Below are 27,701 nucleotides of genomic sequence, written 5' to 3'. Positions count from 1 at the left end.
CTATATTACACACGGTTTAACCACAGTGAGAAAGTAGTTCATTGCTCATTTCTTATTTATTCCCTGGCACAATCAGACCACACTATGAAACCATGTGAGATGCTTCAGAGAGCTACTGTCAAGACATGAAACCCAAGACAACCCACGACAGCCACTATCAACAGGCAAACTCCAACAGAGTCTGGATTTGAATTTGGTTTTATGTTAAGGGAGGCAGATTTGCTCTGGTTTTTAATAATTCATAAGAAACAGAAATTACAATGTATTGATTGACTCAGTAGCCATCTACAAAGTGTCCAAAAAAGCCAAAGTTCAACCCCCATCCGCCCTCTTGTTCCACCGACATTTTGAAAACAAAGAAAAAAAGTAGAAACAAACAAAAAAAGTGAGAAAGAACACAGAACTGAATTAAGTAATTTCAAATCCTTATTAAAAATCTATCAGGCTGACTTTTAGTTCTCACCACTAAGACATTACAAAGAAACTGCATGTGCATGGGTTTGCCCTCCAGGATTGATCTAGACCTTAAAAGTGAGGTGTACGGGAATGTGTGTGTGCTTTACATCCATTTTATAAACACTGACACAAGACAATCCTCATCACTGGGAATAATCTTTGGAGTCCAATCATGCAGAGTAATAAGCAGGAGCAAGTTAGGTCTTGTTGCGAGACAGACATGGCAAGGCGAACAGTTTAATGCCAGATAAAGGTTGGGAGATGTTTCCATTAGAATATACTGGCCGTTGGTCCCAAAGAATCAAAAGTTAAATATACAGAAGTCCATGTACAAACAGAGTCCTTCCATTTCAGCTTGACTGACCAAGGAAATGGGTCAAAGTAAACCATTTTAGACAGTGAAAGGACTGTCTAAGTGCCAAAAGAAATAACAAAATCTTATATTTTAATCACATGGAGAATAACTAATGTAACTATTTACATTGTAACTTGTTTGTTTTTACAAGAAGGAGTTTCCCTGCTTGGTTTAATGATATCTGTGGAAAATGTTGGGCTCTCATAATTAAAATTTATGTGTGTGGGGGGGGCGGGGGGGATGGGGCAGGGGGGGGTGAAGGTTTGTGAGAGAAGAGTCAGATTCCACTTCAGACCCAAAGTGATTGGGATCAAAGATTCCTGGAGCAGTTTTATTACTTTCTCTGAGCTGTAGAAGATAAATATTTCAGCAAAGCTGGCTGACAACATTCTTTACAGAACGTACTGCTTTTAAGATTTAGATTGTCATATGTTAAGAGAATGAAATAAAAATAGGTTTTATATAGTTTAGATTTTGCAATGAATATTTAAAATTTGAAAGTAAGTTTTGCTTATTCCCCCCCCCCGCCCCCGGCAGTCATAAAAGAATTTATGTATTTTCATCTAATCCATTTGTCAAGGTCTATTTTCTGACTTACCCGTCAGCTGTTATCAGTATCCTTAGGTAATATTTTTCTGATAATAATAACAGATTGAAAAAAAAAATGATCCTGCTCCTCAGCCTTCAATTAAATAGCTTACTCCACCTGGAAGGAATTGGCCAGGCGCTGGCCCACCTGTGGTACACATTCCTCCAAAGCTCAGTCATCAGATTCTTGAAGATGCAAGATTATTATTGGTTTTTATTCACAAGAAGAAATTTGCTTGTAAGGACAATGCTTTTTTTTTTTTTAAATCAACACACTGACCCACAAAATACATATAAAATATCAAAGGGATGGTGGGTTTTGCCAAACTCTCCCAACAATTTCATTCTTCCTGCCTGTGGGCACACATCCATGCCTCCTACACAATAAGGATCATTGCAAAACCGATACCTTAGAGGTAGTGACAGAAGGTTAGGCATCTCAGAGTGCCAACTTCACATTCCAAAATTAACCTCAACCACAGGCAGGACCTTCACTTTTAAAAAAATATAATCCACGTGACTTGACACCTCTCTGCCTAAAAAGCAAGAGAGTCTTTTGTAGTAACAGGTGACTATCTAGGAATATATTTTTTTTTAAGAAAAGAAGACTCAATGCAGAACATAATACATTCTGTAAATTTGATAATAACATAATCCACCTCGTGAAGATATTATAATAAAGTGAACCCACGATCAGGAAGGGCTGGTGGGCTTTTGAAATAATGATTCTCTTTGTTATCCCATCATCACCCATCTTGCTTTGATAGCCTAGTAAAATCAATCTTTTAAGCAGTCAAGAAATCAAACCCTTAGCTCTATTTGTACATGATACTCCAATTTGAGGGATTTGTTTCATTTTTTTCTCTTGTGCATAAGGGAGATCTGGCTACAGGTAATCAGCTCCCAAAAGCCAGACAACAGGAGAGATCACACTAGTAGAGTTTAGGGAAGGTAGTAACACAGCAGAGGGGCATTGTCTAGTTCTTGCCTGGTTTAATCTGCAGGGGAAAAAATATCACTACTTCTGCACGCAGGAGAGAGGATCTAACTGTCAAGCACTTCTAAGATGCTGGTTGGAGATCTCTTTCTGCCTTTTTGTGTCAGAAGGAGATGTCATTTTGTGGCTGATGAAATTCCCCTTGCAACTCACTTTCTTTCAAAGAGCTGCCTGATGTCTGCACTTAATTGCCAAGTACTAGGAAGCTGGGAGTAGAGTGGCCACAGGTGAAGCAAGAGAAGAAATGCAAAGGAGATAAGGAAAGAATAAGGTATACAGAGAACTTTTTGTGTTGTTTTTTAAGGGGCTGTGAAGGGGAGTGTGACAGAAAGAAAGGTGAGAGAGCTCATGTGAATGTGGAAACATTTAAAAAATCCAGTCGTCTGCAATATTAACCAAAAACAATGGCAGCAATATAGAGAAACTGGACTTCTTTTATTCCAGGGGACAAGCTGCACAGTCTAATGTCTTTTTCTCCCCATTTTAAACAAATGACCTCTTGTCATGTATTCTACTGTGTGAAACAATCCTATAAATGACAGCATTGCTCCCACGGTGATGGTGGGGGCTGACTCTATTGCTTAAAAAAGAGACAAAGCTTCCCTCTTGTTGTATTTAAGGCAGTTTTCAGAGCACTGGCATTTGTGTTTGCTCTATTTTGAAGAGATTCCATCTGCCAGTCATATCACACTCATCATGCATCCATTTCATGCATTTCACTTCTCCTTCAGGTGAAATACCACCACACTGGTGAGCACCAAAATGATCAGAGTGCAAAGAGCTGTGATGGCTAGTTCACCATAGTAAATGAGAAGGGAAGCCTGGCCTGGTCCCTATTATTGCTGAGAAGTCCCCCTGGTTTTGCCTCATATATAACCCAGATGTTTCATAGTGCCTCCTTTGGTGCCAAGGAAAGCACTTTCATTTAATCTGAGCTAAATTCAGGTGACTTTGCTAAACATTGACATAAATTCTTCATGGCTTTAAGACAAACTCATATTGCTAAAGCTGTTTAGCAGCAGTAACTTATGGGCAGAGTTATTGCTGTCACATAGACTGCGGTACAAAACTCGGATTATCAGCCCTTCTCGGATATTCAAATTTATGAAAATAAACATAAAACATCAGTCATATTAATAGTCAGGGAAACTCCTGAGAAATAATAATGTCTGTGGAAATGGTTTCAAGTGCTGACCTGAGGATTACCCTGTGCTTTGGGAGTTTTTTGTTTGTTTTTTTTTGTTTTTTGTTTGTTTGTTTGTTTGTTTGTTTGTTTGTTTTAATTCCAGAAGAGGGAAGCAATATATTTTTTTCTTAAAATAAAACCTTGGCAGGGTATGAACCTGGGAAGTAGCACACTCATGCAAAACACGACTCACAGTCTGAAGACAGTCTCAGTAGGCTCATTTTCTGTTAAGGACGTTACACAGAGGCATACCACCCTGTTCCAGGGAATAAGTCTTACCATCGGATATGTACACAATACCCCTGTCTCACCTGTCATTCTCTGCCCAGTTGTGACACATAATTTATAAATTACAAATGGAGTCAACTCTCTAAAATATGGATGTCGGTGTCTCCTAGTAGTCAGGCAATAATCTCCTTTACGTCCTCTTCCACACTGCAACACTGCTCTCTCGTCAGTCCTACCCACTCCCTGTCCCACCTTTCTTCTGAAGGCCAAACCATTTAATGCCTGGAAACTGTTACCCCCTCCCGCCCCCACATTGTACATAAGCATCAAAGCATCACATATGTTCTTTCTACAAATTGGTATACAGGTGCCATTTAATCAGTTCAAATTTGGAAGCTACATCTTCAAGGGTCCGAGAGAGCTCACTCCCCCCATATTTTCCCCCTTTACATGTTTTCTTATAAGACATACAGCTTAATCAATTAACAAACTAAACAGCTTATATACTGGCAATATATTACAGATGGGTTTATGTCAGAGTAAGAGATCACAGGAAATGGACCATGTGGTACCCCAGTGCATGACGCCTTGGTGGAGCCCTGAGGACACTGACAGTAGCATCTCTAAGTTAGTAGTGTTGTGTGAATACAGACACATGCGGATCTGTATCTACATCCATCTGACTAGGCCAAAAGGAGCAGGTAGATGCAAGATAGAGACACACACATGCTGGATGGGGCCACTGCACACCTTGTCATGCCATTTGAAAGGGCAGTTACAGGTTGTTGGTTTTGCAGCCATTAAAATTATACTTTATGGAAAAGGCTTCTCTAATTGTATTTGATTTGCTTTCCGTAGTAAGCATTGTTGGAAGAAGACCAAAGCAAGAGCAACTAGAAGTTAAATATACATTTGGCTTAGCTGCAATACAGAACTCTGGAGAAGAAGCAGGCTGAAAGATTTGTTTCAATTTTAGGCGTGGATTCTCTCCCTTGCTGTTTTCTTGTCATTGCGTGTCTCCATGTGCGCATGAGTGTCTGTGTGTGTGTGTGCGCGTGTGCATGTGTGTGCGTGTGTGTGTGTGTGTGTGTGTGTGTGTGTGTCACTGCCATCACATCATCTCCTGAAGAACGCTGGGTTTCGCAGGCAGGCGGCTAGTCACCTGCAACAACCCAGGGGTCCTGCCGAGGCTTCCAGGCTGCTGTCAGTGTCAGATGCCAGGGTCTGGTCGGTGGACATGGAGGAGATGTCATTGACGGACGAAGATGGGGGGAGACTCTCACTGCTGTTCACTGCTGCACCTGTGCTAAGGAAATGAAGGCCAACATGACTAAATCTGGAACTAGACTCAGCGTTATGTCACTCAAGATGCGGGCATGGGCAAATACAATAAGGATGTCTAGTGCATCATTCATTTGAAAAGACTTCACAGAACAACTAATACAGGGCACTCTATTAGATGGTGAAAATCAAAACATAACAGCACAGAGTCCCAGGTCACAAGTTACTCACAGTTAGTGCTGTAGTTAACAAATCTCACTTTAATTTAGAAATTAATGTTCTTCAAAGAATACAAACTAAAAACCCCACTGAAAACCCCAGTCACCCCCTACACCTCCAATATTGTAATTTAGTGGCATTGGGTGGAGCCAAGACATTGGTATTTTTTAAAAGCTTCCTGGAGACTGTGTAATAAAGGGTTGAAGACCACTGTTCTGTGGAGAAGGCAGATGAGCAAAACCCTGTAATGTAATGATCTGATCCTGGATGCTTTTAATGCAGGGAACTTTAAAAGCAAACACATGTAAGGATTCTATCCCAGAAATATGGGTTGACGTGAAGCCCTGAAATCCCATTTACTTGGAGACTACAGCTCTGGAGAAAGGAAGGACTATTAAGTAAATATTATTACATAGTCATTAATATGACATCAAGTTAAAATCCATATAGAAAAGCCAGTTGGACTTTTGATGAAAGTTACCATAGACCAAAAAAAAAAAATAGAAGCCAGACCATACCTTTTGATTGTGTTTACTTTCCTGCAGGCTTGCTTACCTAGGAAACTACAAATAAGAACTCTAAATTATTAACTTAGATTAATTTGCAAAAACCCTGTTTCCCCAAAAATAAGACCTAGCCGGACAATCAGCTCTAATGCATCTTTTGGAGCAAAAATTAATATAAGACCCAGTATTATATTATATATTATATTATATTATATTACATTACATTACATTACATTACATTATATTATATTATATTATATTATATTATATTATATTATATTATAAGACCCAGTCTTATATTATAGTAAAATAAGACTGGGTCTTATATTAAATTTTGATCCAAAAGACACATTAGAGCTGATTGTCCAGCTAGGTCTTATTTTTGGGAAACAGGGAATTCTTTTATTTATCTATTATGTGGCAATATAATGATTTTATAACTCTGAAAAGAAATTTGCTCATGGTAATCGCTCAATAAATACTTGCTGAGTTATAATAGCTTTGAGAACTACAAAGGAAAGATGAACCAGAGATGCTGTGAAATAAAATTAAACCATGGCACCCTGGAAAGAGTCAATTTAATTTTTCTCTTTATATAGTCTTTATACTTAAGCAATATGGGTGATATAATGCATAATTTGTGAAATAGTTTACTATTAAAAGTATCTACAGTACAATCATTGAATAAAATAAGAGATAAAGAAGTCTCATTAAAATTGTATCATATTTGAGCAAAGATAGGGTGTAAGATATATTTGATGAAAAATAATAAACCCTAAATAAGTATTATCATTTAAATCTAACAAATCAGAAAAAAATAGTGTAATGAAGTAGAGAGATTAATACCATCTCTTTGTTCTGAGGGTAGACATTTCCTGCCTGTGGAGAAAATGTAATTAAAATGTGAAAATATCTGGAGAGGACTCATACACCTACACTGAGACAGATTATAAGTATTCTATACGTATTTTAAATTTTTATTTGTCAATTATAAATATATTTTTGTAACTTATGAAAAATGTGCAAATATATAGGAAAAAGATAATACATTGTATCATCAAATTAATGATGAAAAAAACTGTTAAATTAGGTATATTTCTTTTTTGTCTTTTTGCTAGGAAGTTTCTCTAATTGTAATTACTTAATATATATTCTTTTGTATCATATTTTTATATACAAAAAGGCTTACAGAAGTATCAATACCCAAAGACTGAGAGACATAGGTGGTCTACCTAATACATACCGTAGAAGCAAACACAGAGCAACAGCCAGAATAAGGAAACAAAGAAACATGTCCCAAATAAAAGAACAGAAGAAACTTCAAGAAATGGAACTAAATGAAACAGAGACAACTTACCAGGTACAGAGTTTAAAATACTGATGATAAGAATAATGAAGGAACTTAATGAGAATTTCAATAAAGAGATAGCAAGCATAAAGAAGGATATAAAAACCATGAAAAATAACCAGTCAGACATAAAGAGTACAATAACTGAAGTGAAGAATACACTAGAAGGCATCACCAGCAGATTAGATGAAGCAGAGTCAAATCAGCAATTTAGAAGACAAAGTAGTAGTTAGTATTCACCCAATCAGAACAACAAAAAGAAAAAAGATAAACAATGAAATAGTTTAAGAGACCTGGGGGACAACATCAAGTGCAACAACATGTGCATCATAGGAATACCAGAAAGAGAAGAGAGGGAGCAAGAGATCCAGAACATATTTGAAGAAATAATGACTGAAAACTTCCCTAACCTGGTGAAAGAAAGTGACATACAAGCCCAGGAACTGCACAGACTTCCAAACAAGATGAACTTAAACAGGCCCACACCAAAACACATCATAGTTAAAATGACTAAGAGAGAATCTTAAAAGTAGCAAGAGAAAGACACCCATTTACTTACAAGGGTGTTCCCATAAGACTATCAGCAAATTTCTGCAGAAACTTTTCAGGCCAGAGGGAGTGGCAGGAAATATTCAAAGTGATAAAAAGAAAAACCAAAGGCCTACAACCAATATTGCTCTACCCAGCAAGGTTATCATTTAAAATTGAAGGAGAGATAAAGAGCTTCCCAGAGTAGAGTAAGCTAAAGGAATTCATTACCACCAAGCCAGTACTGCAGGAAATGTTAAAAGGGGTTCTTTAAGCAGAAGAAAGGTGAAAACTAACTAACGAAGACCAGAAATACGAATAATAAAATGGCAATAACTATGTACCTATCAATAATCACTTTAAATGTAAATGGATTAAATGTTCCAATCAAAAGACATAGGGTGGGAGAGTGACATCATAGAAATGGCAGCAGTGAGGTGAGCTTCTTGAGTTCTCCCCTGGAAGTTACCACAAATTAAACATCTATAACTCACCGAAGGATTCTCTGCTCATCACACAGAACAGCTAAGAGACTCACATGAAGATTACCTGAAGATGGGCAAACTGGGAGAGCGGGGGAAGAGGGAAGGGAGAAGTGCCGACACAGGGCTAGCAATTGCAGCTGTGGACATGCGGGACCTCAGGACGCAGACCCGAGATCACAACAGCCAGGCTGTGGGCTCTCTCCCTGTGCCCCACAGTCTTGCCGAGAGATCATCATATAGGACGGCAGTGCCCAGCGTTGGAAGCAGAGGCCTCAACTGAGAAATGCAGCTGGGCTCTTTCAGTCAGACAGAAAGCAGAGAAAATGCCTTACTCGGATCCCTCAGCCCACTCTTCCACAGCAATCCTACCTCCACCCTTCCAGAGTCTTAAACTGGTCCCTGAATGGAAAGGAGTAGTGTCAGATTACAGAGGAGCTGCAGCCCTCAAGAACTGGAAAAAGCCAGGTTGCAGCTGTGGCCTAGGGAAGAGGCTGGGAAGACTGTGACACTGCTGGGCTGGCCAGGGAGACAAAGGCACCTGCCTACCCAGTCCCCACCTTTTCTGGGCAACTCCTGGCAGGGCAATTAGAGATACTGAGACACACACAGCAGTCAGCAGCAGGTGGTAGAGGCAGCACTGGGCTTTTAGAAGCTCAGAAATCTCACACCCTCCACATACCCCCAACAGAAGAAATGCCATAAGACTCAGGAGACCTGGACACAGGGAATAAGCCCACCTCCCAGTGGCTGGCTGTTGTGCTCTCAGTGTGCGTTTGTGCAGGTGAGAGCAGAAACTGCACTGAGTTTGTAAAAACTACCAACCATATCCCATAGCCCCATTCATCTAGAACTGCAGTGCCAGGGTCACTCTGGATACCAGGTAGCCGGCTCTGCCTCCACAAGATGCAAAGGAGTCTTTGTACAACGGAGGGCAAACTGGAGATAGCTTGGTGGGCTTAAGCCAAGACTGGTACTGTTTTTTTTGTTTTCTTATTATTATCATTTTTAGTTAACTAAAATATATATTTAGTTATATAGATAGATAGATAGATAGATAGATAGATAGATAGATCAGAAAAAAAAATATATATATATATTTTTTTTTCCCCCCTACTTTCTCTCTCTCTCCTTTTCTATTTTCTTTTCCTTGTTTTCCTTTTCCTCCTTCTTTCCATTTTTTTGTATTAATTTTTTGGGGGGTTGTTGCTATTTTTTGTTTTGATTTTTGTATTTTTGATATTTTTGTTTGTGTTGAGTATTGTTGTTGGTTGTTTTTACATGTGAGTGTATTTTTGTTGTTGTTGTTGTTTTTTTTTGTCCTGAAATTGCCCTGCATGAGGGCCCAGCCCAAGTGGCACAAGAATCAACACACACATTGTGGGCATAGCCAATTCTCATAGCTACTCAGCCTGGGAATCAATCTCACCCACTGACAAGCCAAAAGCAATTAAAAGCTCAATTCAACAGGGGAATACACACAACACAAGGGACACCTCTGGAACACATGCACAGGAGAATAAGGAGACTGTGCAATACAAATATAAACAACACATTCTATGTAAGAGCACCCAGCAAAGACTGAGAGACCTAGGGAATCCACCTAATACATCGAAGCAAACCCAGAGAGTCAGCCAGAATGAGGAAACAAAGAATTATGTCCCAAATAAAAGATCAAAAGTAGCCTCCAGAATTGGAACTAAATGAAATAGAGGTAACCAATTTATCAGAGACAGAGTTTAGAACACTGATGATAAGAATGTTTAAGGAACTTAGTGAGAACCTAAAGAAGGATAGAGAAATCATAAAAAAAACAACCAGTTAGAACTAAAGAATACAATAACTGAAATAAAGAACACACTCAAATCACCCTGCATGAGGGCCCAACCCAAGTGGCACAAGCATCAACCCACCCATAAGCCAACTCCAGACCAAAGGAGTTACCAGCAGATTAAATGAAGCAGGGGATCAAATCGGCAATTTAGGAGACAAGATAACAAAGATCACTCAATCGGAACAACAAAAAGAAAAAAAGAATAAAAAACAATGAAATAGTTTAAGAGACCTGTGGGATAACATCAAGTGCAACAACATGTGCATCACAGGAATACCAGGAGAAAAGAGGAAGCAAGTGATCAAGAATATATATGATGAAATAATGACTGAAAACTTCCCTAAACTGGTGAAGGAAATCGACATACAAGCCCAGGAAGTGCACAGAGTTCCAACCAAGATGAACCCAAACAGGCCCACACTAAGACACATTATAGTTAAAATGGCAAAGGTTAAAGACAAAGAGAGAATCCTAAAAGCAGCAAGAGACAGATAGTTACTTACAAGGGAACTTCCATAAGACTATCAGCTGACTTTTCTACAGAAATTTTGCAGGCCAGAAGGGAGTGGCAGGAGGTATTCAATGTGATGAAAAACAAAGGCCTACAACCTAGATTGCTTCATCCAGCAAGGCTATTATTTAAAATTGAAGGAGAGATAAAGAACTTCTCAGAAAAGAATAAGCTGAAGGAATTCATTACCACAAAGCCAGCATTGCAGGAAATGTTAAAAGGGCTTCTGTAAGCAGAAGAAAGATGAAAACAATCTAATTAATGAAGACCAGAAATAAAAACAACAAAATGGCAATAACTATGTACCTATCAATAATCACTTCAAATGTAAATGGATTAAATGCTCCTATCAAAAGACATAGGGTGGCTGAGTGGATAAAAAAACAAGATCCTAGCATATGCTGTATACAAGAGACTCACCTCAGATCAAAAGACACACACAGGTTGAAAGTAAAGGGATGAGGTAAGATATTTCATGCAAATGGAAATGAGCAATATTTATATCTGACAAAATAGATTTTAAAATGAAGAATGTAATAAAAGACAAAGGGCACTACATAATAATAAAGGGATTGATCCCACAAGAGGACATAACCCTAGTAAACATCTACGCACCCAACATAGGAGCACCTAAATATATAAAATAGATATTGACTGACATAAAGACAAAGATCAACAGTAACACTATCATAGTAGGGGACTTCAACACACCTCTGACAACAAGGGAAAGATCCTCCAGACAGAAAATCTATATGGAAACAGCAGCCTTAAATGACACATTAGAACAGTTTAATTTAATTGATATTTTTAGAGCATTTCACCCCAAAGCTGCAGAATATACATTCTTCTCAAGTGCATATGGAACATTTTCCAAGACAGACCACATGTTAGGCCATAAAACAAGTCTCAATAAATTTAAGAAAATTGAAATCATATCAAGCGTCTTCTCTGACCACAGTGCTATGAAATTAGAAATCAATTACAAGAAAAAAACTAGAAAACACATAAATACATGGAGGCTGAATAACATGTTACTAAATAATGAATGAGAAATAACAATGAGATCAAGGAAGAAATCAAAAGATACCTCAGACAAACAAAAATGAAAACACACTGTGGGATGCAGTGAAAGCAATCCTAAGAGGGAAATTTATAGCAATGCAGGCCTACCTAAAGAAATAAGAAAAATCTCAAATCAATGGTTTATCCTTACACCTAAGAGAACTGGAAAGAGAACAGCAAAATAAGCCCAAAGGGAGTACAGAGCGGAAATAAATGAAAACAAACAAACAAGAAACACAATACAAAAGATCAATGAAACCAAGAGCTGGTTTGATGAGAAGATAAGCAAAATCGACAAACCTTTAGCCAGACTCATCAGAGAGAGAGAGAGAGAGAGAGAGAGAGAGAGAGAGAGAGAGAGAGAGAGAGACCAAACTAATAAAATCAGAAATGAAAGAGAAGTGACAACAGACGCCACAAAAATACAAAAAAAAAATTAAGAAAATACTACAAGCAACTATACGCCAACAAATTAGACAATCTGGAAGAAATGGATAATTTTCTAAAAGCATACAACATTCCAAGGCTAACGCAAGGAGAAACGGAAACTGAATAGACTGATTACGACCAGTGAAATTGAATCGGTAATCAACAACCTCCCAACAAACACAAGCCCTGGACCAGACGGCTTTACAGGTGAATTTTACCAAACATCCAAAAAAAGAACTATCACCTATTCTCCTCAAGTTATTCCAAAAAATTCAGAAGGAGGGAAGACTCCCAAATTCTTTTTATGTGGCCACTATCACCTTGATCCCAAAATCAGACAAAGACATTATCAAAAAAGAAAAAAAAAAGAAAGAAGAAAAGAAAAGAAAACTATAGGCCAATATCCCTAATAAACATAGATGCAAAAATCCTCAACAAATAAAATACTTAGGAATAAATTTAACCAAGGAATAAAAAACCTGTACTCAGAAAATTATAAGACATTGAAAAGAGAAATTAAAGAAGATACAAATAAATGGAAACACATACCATGCTCATGGATAGGAAGCATTAATATAGTTAAAATGTCCACACTGCCTATGGCAATATATTGATTCGACGCAATCCCTATCAAATCCCCAATGACATTTTTCACAGAACTAGAACATATAATCCTAAAATTTATATGGAACCATAAAAGACCCTAAGTAGCACGGCAATCTTGAGAAATAAGAACAAAGTGGGAGCTATCATGCTACCTGACATCAAATCATACTACAAGTATATAGTAATCAAAACAGCATGGTATTGGCATAAAAACAGACACACAGATCAATGGAACAGAATAGAGAGCCCAGAAATAAATCCATACCTATATGGTCATTTAATCTATAACAATGGAAGCAAGAATTTACATTGGGGTAAAGACAGTCTATTTAGTAAGTGGTGCTGGGAAAACTTGACAGACACATGCAAAAAAATGAAGCTGGACCACTTCCTTACATCATATACAAGAACAAATTCAAAATGGATTAAAGACTTAAATGTAAAATCTGAAACCATAAAACTCCTAGAAGAAAATATAGGAAGTAAATTTGCAGACATTACCCTTAGTAATATTTTTACTGACATATTCCCTCGGGCAAGGGAAGCAAAAGAAAAAATAGACATATGGGATTACATAAAACTAAAATTTTTTTCATAGCAAAGGAAACCATCAATAAAACAAAAAGGCATCCTACTGAATGGGAGGACTTTTTCCAATGATACATCTAACAAAGGGTTAATATCCAAAATTTATTAAAAAAAAACTCATACAGCTCAACACCAAAAAAACAAACAACCCAATTAAAAAAATAGGTATTGGACATGAAGAGACATTTTTCTAAAGAGGACATAGAGACAGCCAACAAACACATGAAAAAATTCTCAACATCACTAATCATCAGAGAAATGCAAATAAAAACCACAATGAGATACCACCACACACAGGTCCAAATGGCTATCATTAATAAATCAACAAACAACAAGTCCTGGCGAGGGTGTGGAGAAAAGGGAACCCTTGTGCACTGTTGGTGGGATTGCAGATTGGTGCAGCCACTATGGAAATCAGCATGGAGGTATCTCAAAAACTGGAACCTTACGACCCAGCAATTCCACTCTTGGGTATCTACCCAGAGAAATCCAAACCACTAATTTGAAAAAAATACATGCAGCCCTATGTTTATCGCAGTGCTATTCACAATAGCCAAGAAATGGAAACAACTGAAATGCTCATCACTAGACGACTGGATAAAGAAACTGTGGTACATTTATACAATGGAGTATTACTTGGCCATAAAGAAGAACGAAATCTTACCATTTGCAAGGACATGGATGGACCTAGAGAACATTATGCTAAGTGAAAAAAGTCAGATGGAGAAAGACAAATACCATATGATCTCACTTATATGTGGAACCTAAAGAACAGAATAAACAAACAAAACAGAAATAGACTCAGAGATATAAGGAAAAAAAAAAACTGATGGTTGCTAGATGGGAGGGGGTGGTGATTGGGTAGAAGGTAAAGGGATTAGAAAGTACAAATTTGTAGTCACAATACTGTCACAGGGATATGAAAGACAGTTTGGGGAATATAATCAATAATGTAAAGATTTTGTAGAGTGTCAGATGGGCACTTGTCTTATTAGGGAGACCACTTCATGGACTGTGTAGACACCTGACCACTGTGCTGTACACCTGAAGCTGAAGCTGAGTAATATTGAATGTCAACTATAATTAAATATATATATAGTCACAGGATGTGGAGTACAGCATTGGGAATAGAGTCAATGGAATTGTAACAGCTGTGTACAATGTCAGAGGGATAGTAGACTGGGGGGATTATCACTTTGTGAGGGGTGTAAATGTCTAACTATTACATTGTTTTGTACACCTGAAACTAAAAAAAAAAAGCATCAATACCTCCTAATCTTACGTCTCTAGATTCTTAAAACTCTCTTGTAAGTAATTACTCTCATTATCAGAACAATGTGTAATGTAAAGTTATCTGCTTTCAATTTATTCCAAACTAAATAGATCAAATGATGACATGTACATCTCCTGACTATTATAAGTAATCAAAATGCCCAGGCAACCAGGAAGATTTTTGCTAATGTGCTTTATTTAAATTATGACAAAACAACCAGTTAAAGTTTTAAAATAAAATTTTGTCATAACGCAAACCAAAAAGTATCTTAAAGTATTTCTACATAATAGTCCTGATCTCCTCTTGAGATAGATTTTTTTCTCCTTTCCTGGCAGGAGTTGATTACGTGGACCTGTTCAACTTGACGCAGTTGAAGCTGAATACTGATTCAAACAAGGGTAAGATAAGAATTAGCTGAGATAAGGCTCCCTTATAAGAACACAATTTGTTATTTACAGATAAACACAAGCCCACAACAAAGGCAGCTAGAAAATTGTACAAAAAACATTAAGGAAATTTCCCCAGAGAAACACAAATTTACATCTATAAATAATACTGAATGAAGGCAGCAAAAACCAGAGTTGCTTTTAATAAACTCTTCATATACAGGGGATAACACTGCAGGCTAAGCTTACACAGCACTCCTACTGCACCTGTTTTAATAATCAGCACATTTTCAACATACTTGGGGAACTTTCTAAGTGTTATGTTCTATAAGTCAGCCTATTATTATATATAGTTTGGCTCCATGATTACCTCATGTTTATGTTGCCCTTCTTTCATTTTACTTTTTCATTATACTTTCATTATACTTCTTAATTTCTCCTACCTTCCTCAATCTCTACTGCTAAGCACAGAATAAGTATGCAGTTTAACAAAACACTGTGTATCTTTTGTGCATACTCTTCTAAATTGGGTTCTGTGAGGGAAAGCAAATTTGTCCCTGCTATGACACTGCTACACTATTTTAAGGAAATCATCTTGCAGTAGTTGTCCTTTTTCTTTTGTTCATCAGCTGGCTCTCTACAATCCCTATCTTCTATTCTATGCGGGAAGGTTCCAGCTTTTTTTTTTTTTTTTTCATCAGTAGTGAATGCAAATTATAGTAAGTATTCAACTATTCAAAGTTCGGACTCTTTATTAACTGTAATTCTAGGGTTCCATAGACTATTGTTCCTGATTTTTTACAGCACAAATTCATTGAAAGGCCCTCTCTTCTAATGCTTCCTCTATAAAATTCCTGTTACATCTGCTTGTTGTATGGGAGGCATTCCTCTCTCTATAGTGTTATGGTGGGAGAATCATGTGTACTCTAGTGGAATGCCGGAGCTGGCTTTTAGGGACTTCTGAGAACCAATTATTAGTATCTCTTTCCAACTCTGCCTTCATTGATGCCACATCAGTAGTTTGAAATTGGTGACAGTGAGAATATTTATACCACAGAAACTGGTAAATGCTATACTCAGTTATGTTTTTTTTAAAGAGATGGTCATTAAATAATGACCCGTCCCCCAGTATTACATGAAAAATATTTGCTTCTGTATGATTTCTATGCACTATAATAAATGCCTTCTTGACTGTAGCCACTTCTTGCTTTACCGGATGATACTTCCGAGACTGTTTTCATGTAGGCAATAAATAAACTTTGCAAACCATAAAAGCAAACACAAATAGAACAGTCAAGACATGCACTTTGGCTTCAAGTTGTTAATTTACTGCCAGTTTGTGAAAATCTCTTTAACAAAATTGAACTGAATGGAATTTGATTATAATGTCCACCTGCCCAGGATATTCTAGCAATGTGATAAATAGCCCTTCCTTCTATATTATTTTCAGAGAAATGAGTAGAGATGTGCATTTTTTTAAAAAATGTTTTGCTATCAATAAAGCATCCCAAGTTTTTGTCAATAAAATGGCATTAAAAGTACTGAAAATACTAGTAAGGCAAATAAGGAATATTAGCTACTTTCAATTGTACGTCAGAAAGAAAAATTAGGTTACATGCAAAGAAGCAACATGTTAATGAAAATATCTCAGCTAGAAATTATCTGGCTAAAAGGTACCCATTATTCCAGGGAAAAAAAATGTGTTCTGTTTTTTTAAAGGAAATTATTTTCCTGACGTAGCCAAACACAAAAAAATAGACACAAAGAATTGTAAGAATTAACAAAGTTAAAAAAAAATAAATAACTGAAATACATTCCCTTCTTTTTCTGCATGATCTTGAGCCCCAACTTGTTTGGGGCTCAGGTTTTTAAATAAAAACATAAAAATTATTGGACTGGAACAGTGACTGTAATTGGGAAGGACACTCCCCTGGTATGTGGAATATTAGCTGGGGAAAGGGATGCAGCTTACAGTCTCCTAGGGAGCTTTATCTTCAGTTAGAGATTCTGAAAAATCTCTACCCATCCTGATGCTAAATATACTTGTCTTGGTGAATCCTTGTTACTTATGGGAGGTTTACTTCTCAGGTGAATGGGGTTGGTGAGCAGAGAGTTTTTGTATTAGATGATCTCCTATATTTGTTCTAACTACAACATTCTATGACAAATGCTTTTAGAAGAAAATTAATTTCTATTCATGAACTGCTATTCCCTCAGTAGTCTTTACAGATCAATTCAGAAAGCAAGCAGCCATGCTATTCTTGCAAATAAATCACTATGCCAGTGAAACCAGATAACAGAAGTGAGGGCAATTATTTATTTAGAAACGTATCTGAAGCTTAGATTTATTTCTTATTGGTGTGTTACAATTCCATCAATACATTTAAAACCTATGTATTTTCCGAAAATGCACATTTAACTTCTTATTTACATTTTAAAACCACCATAAAGCATGGTTTTGGGTATTAGAAACATTTTGAGCAACTGAGCAACTGCATTAACTTATTCCTTTGCTGCAGGTTCCCAGTGTTGCCATGACTGACTATTAAAGGCGTCTATGTTGTAATATTATTTCGTTCTAGCTATTTACAAAATAAAATACGATATGCAAACATTAATGAGAAAAGGTGAATAAAATGAAGAATGCAAGAAAGCTGACTTTTAAACGTTTTCTTAGTAATTGCTTTTTCTTTCCAGCATAGTTTACTGCCCATATACATATCGTGCGCGCGCGCACACACACACACACACACACACACACACACACACACACACAGTGATGTGCTAATAAATATGTAACAACTGATTCTCCAGGGGGAAAAAATCTGATCTGTAATGTCAGCCAATTTCCATGTCTTAAATCCATCTTGCATGGTGGATTTCAAGCTACCAACATGAGGTCAATAAACTCATAGTTTGGCGAGATGAGCACAATTGACTTTCATGAGCTGGTATAGTCGGTTCCAAAACATGGCTGTCCTATGGCTCTGCATGATGCATACAGATATATCACTCATACATATGTCATGTAATACATAGTATACATGTGAGTTCTCAAAATTAAGTGATGAATATTTTCCTTTAAAGGCATGTAGTGAAAGATTGAATTCACAATTATTTTTTACTACAAATTGGTTAAGCCAGTAAACTATACTTTAGGGCATGTATATACAATAGATAATTTATGATTGTGATAGGTAGTTGGAATGACTAAAAAGTGGCCTTCTCACATGTAGGTAGGGCCTAAGTGACATATTTTAATCATTAACACACTAAACAGGCCTGCAACAACAACAACAAAATTCAGGAATATACCTTGTCCAAAATGAATTAATCAAATCACTATCTGAAAGCATCAAACCTTTATCTGAAGCATGAGCTAATGCCAATAGCAACACTTCATCTATTTGATTCTTGGCTCATTTGTCTTCATGGAGATTAACTGGGTGAATAAATATTTACTGGTATAAGAACTTACTGAATAACATACTGTATTAAAGCTATAACACTATCTTGAATTCTGTCTTTGGAATAGCACCAAGAAACATGCTGAGTGAGAACCTGAGCAGCAATTTTCAAATTAATAAGTATTTATGGAGTTACTATTACGTACAAGGCACAGCACTTAGGCACTGCATGGTTCACAAAGGTGAATACAGTTTTTCTTGTCAATGAATTTACAATAACTAAGGAGTAATAAGACAATATTTAAACTAGGCACTAGAAAAACCCATAGGAAGGAAGGATCCCATTCTTTGAGAACTTATGAAAGTCTTTGGAGACAGACATGAAAAATATTTTGGGACAAGGTGGTATTTGATAAGAGAACACTTGAAATGGTCAGCATTCCAAAAAGTGGGATTCTGTCAAGTACGACAGTGGTAATATAGGCCCCTAGAATTGGCACAGGGCTGTCAATGTCAGCAAGAGGTTACTAGGCTTAAATTGTAAGTGATGCAAAGTCACTGGAAAGCACTGATTAGTGGAATTCTTGGTTAAAACCAGACTTTTACAAGACCAATTTAGGTAGGACTGAAGTCAGGAAGATTACTTCAGGAAAACATTAATCATTGTGGTGTTAATGAAAAGAAATGGTAGCAATTACATGTAAGCTAACAAAATTTTTAGGATGTAGAAAGTTACTGTCAATGATAATGCAGGTATAGAGTGAAAGACCAGTCAGGAGTTTCGGGCCGGGAGTCTGAGCAAATAGAACTGCCATTAATAGAAATGGGAAAGTTGTGAGAAAAATTTATGCTGGGATGGGTGAATCTAAAAAGAACAAATGTGTTTGATTTTAAACAAATTCCATCTGAATTGGCAGCAATCGCATACATCCTGGGCCAATATTCTAAATTCTGTAAGACTAACAGTGATCATTAAATTACTTAGTGGAATACATTTACTGTCTAGCCCCTCCAGAAATAACAAACTGCTAAGTAAACTAGTTTTTTACTTTATTCACCTTAAATGCATTTTTTGCAAACTTAAAAGGATTTACTTGATAAAGACTTTGGTCCACCTATTCATAGCATGTAGAAATTGTATATGTCAATAACCTTACATATTATTTAGGAAAATTATTCAACACTTGGGATTAGAGTTGAAAAAGTGACCATGCAACCTTTTACTATCATGCTTGAGCATTTTCTAATAAGTCCATCTAAGGGTCATCTGTTTTGTGGAACATAACTGTGTGGCTCAATATTCTCAATTGATTAGGGTCCAAATGTTTTATAAAACAGAAAACTTATAAAAAATTGATAAATTAAAATCACACTTTTTTCTGCCTGGTAAAATAGATAACCACAAACATAGGTTTGGTTGCCCCGTGCAAGTTTGATTTAATTTAGTGATCTTATTTTGACATGCTTTTTTCCCCCGACAGATCACATAAATCCTAATTTCCTATATCTTTGTTGAGCTACCATTGTCATTCTGCCATTTCTCTCACTAATGAATTAAAAGAAACATCGAGGTGGACTCGCTTCCTTTTTGTATAAGAACAATGGTTTTAATGATTAGAGAATCCTTCCTTGATTATGTACAAACTTTGTTCCTTCACCAAATACTTAAAGCTTTCTTCATATGGCAACACACTCCTCCCATCCCTTTAATGATTAATTAATCTCACTTCAACCATCCCAGTCCCATATTACCCTCCCAGGACTGTATGGTTTGTGTACAATGAATCATGAGATAAGAGGATTTTTGTAGAAGTGTTCTGACAGTATTGAAAAGAGAACTGTAAATTTTACATCGTCACAAATTGGCTCTTGTAGAAACCTGGTTGGGGATGAGGGAAAATGAAGGAGGAAATATGCAGAAGATGGGGTATTCTGAAGTGGGTGGCATGATTCTCAGCTCTTTGGAAAAAAGGGAAGGAGAAATTAATGATAACTTGAACTAAAGATGAATAGAAGAGACTCTGCTAACATTTTTCCAGTTTCAGTCTGAGATGCAAGGTCACCCCTCACTGGATCCTTGTATTTTGGCTTCCTAATGATTATAGAAAAATGTGTTCTGACCATTATGGGAATTCTTAAAAAAGGAGTCTTTCTGCCCTAGCAGGTGGCATCTTGAAGCTCTTGGATTGAGTCTTTGGATTCTTTATTAGCAGCAGACAGAACATGCAGGTAAGTTAGAAGCAGCTTCTGCAGACTTGTATCAATCTGGATGATAGAAGAATGAGTAGACTGGACGACAACCCCAATGATTCCCTTAAGTCTCTCTGAGGAAAGGAAAGATCTGAAATAAAATTGGACACTGCCCCAAGACTAGAGGTGAGAAAAACACATCATAACTCAAATGTATCTGTTTGGGCATCATAGTTGTTATGGGTTAAAAACTAGTTATTCAGAGGTGGATATAAGTAAGAATTGACTAATTCACCCTACATTGTTTTTCCTGAAACAATTTAAAGCTCATGGGAAAAAACTGTTTATCAAAGAAAGGACACCAAATCCATTTTTCTTTAAACTAATCATTGATAGCCTATGTCCTTGCCAGCATGAACTAAATGTAATTTAAAGCTGAAGATAATCCATCACATTAAAAAAAAAAAATTATATTGGGGAATAGTGTGTTTTTCCAGGACCCATCAGCTCCAAGTCAAGTTGTTGTTTTCAATCTAGTTGTGGAGGGCGCAGCTCACTGGCCCATGTGGGAATCGAACCCGTGACCTTGGTGTTATGAGCACTGAGTTCTAACCAACTGAGCCAACCAGCCACCCACCATCACATTTTCTAAAACTCTTTCCATATTTTCCTTTTTACACTTACTTACTTACTTACTTATTTATTTATTTATTTATTTATTTATTTATTTTGACATTCAATATTATTTTATATTAATTGCAGGTTTATAGCATACTAGTTAGACATTTATATCATTTACAAAGTGATTCCTCCTGACTAGTACCCACCTGGCACTATGCATAGTTATTACCTTATTATTGATTATATTCCCTATACTTTAATTCCCATGACTCTTTTGTAACTACCAATTTGTACTTCTTAATCCCTTCACCTTTTTCACCCTGCCCCCCAACCCTCTCCCATCTGTCACCCTCATAAGTCTAGTACCCGTCCAAACCACATATAGTTATTACAATATTATTGGTTATACTCCTCATGCTATAACCTGCACCCCCACAACTACTTTGTAACAACCAATTTGTACTTCTAATCCCTTCCCCTTTTCCACCCCACAATACCCCTCCCATCTGGTAACCATAAATATGTTCTCTGTATCTATGAGTTTGTTTCTATTTTGTTTGTTTATTTTGTTCTTTAGATTTGACATATAAGTAAAATCACATTGCATCTGTCTTTCTCTGTCTGACATATTCCACTCAGCAAAATACCTCCTAGGTCCATCCATGCTGCTACAGATGGCAAGAACCCATTCCCATCCATGACTGTGTATAGTCTCTTTAATTCAGAACATAGGTCTTAGGAAAACCATATTAGCATTAATAAGTATAAGTAAATTATCTTGAATAATTCTAAAACATAATACATAGCAAAATATGTATATGTACAAATGTGTGTTAGATTCAGTAGATCGCAAACTGAAAGACTGTCCATGCTGATTTTAATTGGAGCCCGTCTTGGTTGATGCTTCAACTACTGTCACACCAACTTTGGGAAGAGTTCAAATACTGGAGTGGTGAGGAAAGAAGTTTTGGCTGGAGGGATTCCAGACCTCTACATTGACTTGGTGGCAGAGAGGGCATTATGCCTCTGCATTTGGATGAGGAGTAGTTACCTTTTAACCAGTCCATGTCACCATTTCTTCAAGAGTCATTATTATCTTAAAATGAGCTCTGAAAATCTCTTGTGCTAGGTCACATAATCTGAATAATCAGAATGAATACTGCACTGAGTATCATAAAAGTAAAACTAATATCATTAGAGGGAAACGATCATGGGATACTTGTGCATATGCTCTATAAGCAATGCTATTGGCTGTAATCCCTGCTCAAGGCCAAGAAAAATACTCAAGTACTGGTTTATGGGTTATTCACTGAGAGTGAGTACCTGAAGGAGAAGGTTGTCCTTTTACGACACCATTTTTAGTCTTTTCTTCAGAATTCATTACTTCCTTGTAGATAAGTTCTGTAAGAAACAGTTATCAGTGTTATAAAAAACAAATTTCTCCTTAATCCACAGAGAAAATTTATTAGTTAATAACAAGTAAAAACATTTTGATGGGGTTGAGTAAATTAAAAATCAACTGGGATTCCTTTATTCCTCTAATTTTACATTTTCTTGCAATAGCAGAGCCTGGCAAAAGTAAGCGCTCAATAAAGCATTTGACCAAATAAACATATGAAGAAGACACATTTTACTTGTTTTCTGAATTGTTTGGGGGATTTCTGATGCATTCTAACTTTACCTCTTAAGGATTTTAATGGCTCCATTCTGAACATCCATTTTTCTTTTATATTCACTCCCTGAGAGATAGATGTACATGTTCTCATAACTTCACACTATGACTTTCCATCAGTTTTTCAACTCTTACTTCATCATTTTTCCAGACACAAATCTTGGATTTATAAAACTAAACTTGCCTAAAACCCAACATTAAAAAGTTATTACATTTATTGCCAAACTGGCATCCATTTTCAGCTTTTTCCTTATTAGAGTTAAACTTATATAGTAGTTTGCTTTCATTTTACTTTACTCCTTCTAGCTAAAAATCATTCAGCACTACTAATTCTTGCTTTAAAATGACTTACAATTTATATAGCCATCATCCTTTACAGGTATTTGTTTCTCCAATTTCTCACAATTTAGTCCATGTCCATCCTGCTCAAGTGACATTTATATCCTATCACTTACTCAACATGAACTTCTAAGAGTGCCTTCTAGTCCTTATTTATATCAAACCAAGTCTTTTCTGTCTGTCACTTAGGATCTTTTTTAACTTGATCCAGTTTGTATGTGTTCATTTTCCATATTTTCCAACCTGACACCTTGACCAGTGGCATCTCTTTACTATCTTTATAACATATTTTGCTCATTTGTTTTCCTCTTATCTCTCCATCTTAATATTTTCCTCTCTTTTATTTTCTTTTCCCACTTGACAATAATTAATTCCGTCAAGGTAGCTTAAACATTTCTTCCTTTCAGATCTTCCCATTATGATTCTCCTCATTTTGACCTAATCATTTGTTATGATCTGCATTTGGTTTTCCAATATTTATTCTACTCTGTAGTTATTTATATTAGTTTATCTATCTCTTTATAGTTTCTACTTTGTTTCACCCTGAGTATAATCTTGATCATGCAGTATATGTTTAGAAAATTTTCACTGAAATAAGTGAATTAATGAATTCATTCATTATTTCTTAATTTAAAGGAGAAATAAGTCACTTAGGTACATATATATGTTCTATTTAAATTCTCAAGTTCTATATATCAAGAGAAAGAAATCATATATTAACTGTCTTATTTTCTAATGTCTAAAATCATCTCAGACATAATTTTATCCATTTTATATGATAATTTTATGTACAAACATGGAATTTTTAATTCTAAAACTAAATTGAAGTTTACCCTCCATCATGACAAATACTTTGACAATCAGTACTATTTTTTAAAGTGTCAGCAATTAATTCCTTTCATTCTTGAGTAAATGCAATATTATTAGTAGTATGAAAAGATAGATTGGTTTGCGGAGCTTTGAAAATGGTCTAAGAAGGTAGCAATTAGAAAATCGTTTGTTACTAAATTGTTTTAAAAGGAAAAGCCTTGAGAATACTTTCTGAATTTTAATAAAGTAAAATGAATACTTTATTTAAGTAGTAGAGTCACCTTTCCATTCTTCAATGGTGTGTTCTCTTTCATCCAACTGTTTGTCATATATCTGAGGTGGAGGCTGCAGAATAAAACAAAAAAATAAACTTTGTGCAATAAATTAAACATGATTGAAGTCTTACAATGCATAAGAGTACCTTGCTATTCATTGATTTGGGTGGTGATCAGAGTCTCATATAAATTGTGGAGTGATTACAGTAGTGCAGAAGTTAAAATTTCCACACAAACTTATGGAGGATTCATTTATATCCGAATATTTGCTGTTGACCATATGAGGCAGCAGAATCCAAATCCTGAGAGTTCACTTCCCCAATCCTTCTGCTTCAGAACCCAAGCTTAAACACCTAATAGCCAGTCTTTGAAAACCAATCAAAACACTTGATTACAAGGACCCAGAAGCTGCTATGTCTTCCCTTCACTTGCCACACAATAGCACCCTATTAAAACTACCCCAGACTGGTAAGATTTTCTTCCATTTTTAGACTAACCTAAAGGAGAGTCTTTAATACCTCTCGGTAGACCGTAGTACTACACCCCAGTATAAAAGAATATTCAAATATAATCAACCTTTCATTTTTCATGAAGCATAACAAAACACCTCTATGTATAGCTGTGTGCCCTATATTTAAATGGTTTCAGATATTTTTCCCCCTCTAGCAGAAGCTGCCAGTTGAGGTCACCTTGAACACTTGAGTGGCCCCTGTTGCTCCCCCAGAAAAGGAGGAATGATGTGGCAAGGCCTTCAGTCTGACTTATGGAATCACCATTCCTCTTGCTGTGAGGAGTTCAAAGATGGGAAAGGAGATTTTCATAAATCTAAGTGCCTTCCAGGAAGGAGAATCTCAGATAAAGAACCTAACCTCTTCTTCCTGATGTTTGGACCTGGGGAGATCTATCATGGTGACCTAAGGTAGCTCCAACTCAGGCCAAGTGACATGGAAAGAAATAAGTCATGAGGCAGAGAGGAAAGGGGTTGAGAAGCTATACCAGCTGGAAATGGATTGAGTGAAAAGAAGAGCTACAAACTGTCAGGTGCCATGAAATGGGACTCTAGAATTCATCCCATCCAGCACTCCAAAAGCAACAGTTTCTATAAGAAACTAAAAGAGTTACTCAATAGAATGACTCAGGCTTATTAGGACACGCATCCCTCCAAAACAGCTGTTGTAGGATGGCTTTGGACAAGATTTTCAATGACAGCTTCTGGCTTTTGTGGGAGGTCCTCTGGCCCATGAGCAGCACCCAAATACCACTCTGGCCCTCCTATATTGCATTTGGAATCTCTGGTGGCCTGAATCATGACAGACATGGACAGACATGAATATTCATCCTAGCTGTGTCATGTTGGAACAGCCTCACATACTACAGAAGTTGCTGGATATAAACATAGACGACTTTGCCCAGTTGTGGTGGGGCAAGTCTAGCATAATATTGAATGATTGAGGACTACTGATGAAGCCAGACATTCCTTTAACACCAGTGATTGCTACTGAGGTGGAAACTTTAAACCAGCCACTGTGATTCAGACATGGTCGGCTGAGTAGCTTTTACTGAAAGGTCTAAGCAAAACGAGACCGTCCCCTGCCCCACGACACTAGTGAGAACAAAGACACACTGACTAGAGAAAGGTAAGGGGACTGGGATATAATCAGGCACTGCCCTGGGGACCTAAGGCAGGACGGTAGTCAGGTCCACCCCAAATTATAAAGGACTCCCAAATTAAAGGAAGATTATGATTGAATGAATGAATGAATAAAACAAAGTTATTTTTGAAAATCTGTGAAACTGTCAGCTAAGTAAGCTAATGCAAAGCCAAACTCTGGTTACGAAACATCCTTTGTCAAGTGGCAGCTTTCCTGCTTTGCCCCTTCCTGAGCTGTGGTGAGGTCCTGAAGTGGGCCTCGACCTCGCCCCCTGCTGGACGCAGTGCGCACAAGCTCTCGGCGGCCCCCAGAGCTCTGCGTTTGTTGCCGCCACTTTCTTTTTCTAACAATAGACAGCTCAGGATCCTGTGTGGCTGGCTTCTCCGTGCAGTGGATTTTTCCATTCAAGTTTCAAAATTGAACGTGGCTCAAGAGTACAGTTCTTGCTAAAGTTTATGAATGCCATTTTCTCTTTGCAACAAAACGATATTGAGAGAAGTTTTCCTTGGAGCTTCAGCATCCAGCTGTCGCTGATGTATAAAAGCACAAAGTACATCAACTCTACCCACAACCACACCACAAAGAAAGAAAGCAAAGTACTGAGTCCAAGATTTTTCTTTTCAATAAACCAAGAGAGCTGCTTTAAACACAGTTGCATTATAGTTATGGCTGAAAGGACTACATGTACAGGGTGGTGTTTGTTTGTTTGTCTGTTTGTTTGTAGGAGAAGATGCAATCACCTATCTGCCGTGGAAGGTACATTCACATAAAGATGTCTCTCACATAACAATGTAAAAAGAGTAATTGACGAATAATCCAAAGAGAGTAATGTCATAGTCAATCACACATACACATGTGTTTGGGCAGCAATCTTTAGTTCAAGGAGAAGAAGAAGGAAGAAGAGATGAAGGAGGAAGAAGATGAAGAAACATTTAGGGAAATATATGGAGAATGAGGATCTTGCAGTCATACAGAAGTCAAGAGATCAGAGTGTTTCCAAAAGAGGAAGTAACTGTCAATTTTTATGTAAATGAAACAAATGAAGATTTTGGCTTTCAGGCACCAGTAAGACACGATAGAAAGCATGCCTTTGAAACCCAGGTAAGTTTCCAAACCTCAAAATTGCCACCACACCCAGATAGACCTTTGTTGGGGGACATTAATATGATATAACACCTAAAAAATTGGAACAATGTAGAAGAAATATCCTTATTACCAACATGGATATTGCATATGAATAAAACAAAAAGGAACTGCAGAACAGATTGTGACACTGGGGGAAAAAGACAGTTATAATGCTCACAGATCTGCTCTCCAACTATCTTTGAGGGCTTGATACATGGAGAATAGTGTTCTCTATCTATCTAAGTTCTGTCACTTATTTTCTGAGAAGATAGTATATGCTAGGCTCTTTATATATGCCCTAATAATCCGCAGATCAGGAAACTAAGATTCAAAGAAATTCTTTTAAAAAATATTGAAGTCACATAGCGAATTAATTATGAAACTTTGATTAAAACCCAATTTAAAGAGTAAGTCAGAGCAACTAGCAATTGGGATGAATCTAAAATAAGGGCTAATGAAACAATATTTAAAGTAAACATCTTTATAAAACAATAGAAACACAAGCCAGTAGGGTGACTGTGTGTCTCAGTTTGCTCCAACAGTTTCAGTTAGTGCTTGTTCTTGTAGTTATTAGTAGCCCTCAGTCCCTTCACTCTCATAAATGTTTGGAGGGTAATTACGTGAGCATCCTACATAGTAATGCTGTGATATGACATAGTAGAGATCTCAGGAAGGTAGTAATTAGAGGATGGGGAAAACAAGCGAACTGCAACATTTTTCTACCACTGGGGTCACTCAACAATTGCA

The 27,701-nt window shown here is 36.8% G+C and overlaps 1 protein-coding gene across 18 annotated transcripts in view; it reads right to left on the bottom strand.

Annotated features, from left to right (window-relative positions):
- Positions 1–4,166: 4,166 nt before the first annotated feature.
- MAPK10 (mitogen-activated protein kinase 10) overlaps positions 4,167–27,701 on the bottom strand; it is a 287,949-nt gene continuing 264,414 nt past the window's right edge. For 8 of the 18 annotated variants that reach the window (XM_019731282.2, XM_019731277.2, XM_019731284.2 and 5 more), the window contains 3 exons: positions 24,184–24,247; positions 22,405–22,482; positions 4,167–5,111 (listed from right to left, as the gene is read on the bottom strand). In XM_019731282.2, the coding sequence (XP_019586841.1) occupies positions 4,969–5,111; positions 22,405–22,482; positions 24,184–24,247 (285 nt within the window). In that variant the 3' untranslated portion in view covers positions 4,167–4,968. Of the gene's footprint in view, positions 5,117–5,828; positions 5,874–22,404; positions 22,483–24,183; positions 24,248–27,701 lie in introns of all 18 variants that reach the window. The other 10 variants (XM_019731285.2, XM_074323980.1, XM_074323972.1 and 7 more) reach the window with 5 other exon arrangements.

This window comes from Rhinolophus sinicus, linkage group LG02, assembly GCF_036562045.2.
Source record: "Rhinolophus sinicus isolate RSC01 linkage group LG02, ASM3656204v1, whole genome shotgun sequence".
NCBI lineage: Eukaryota > Metazoa > Chordata > Mammalia > Chiroptera > Rhinolophidae > Rhinolophus > Rhinolophus sinicus.
This window is presented reverse-complemented; position numbering and strand designations above follow the sequence as displayed.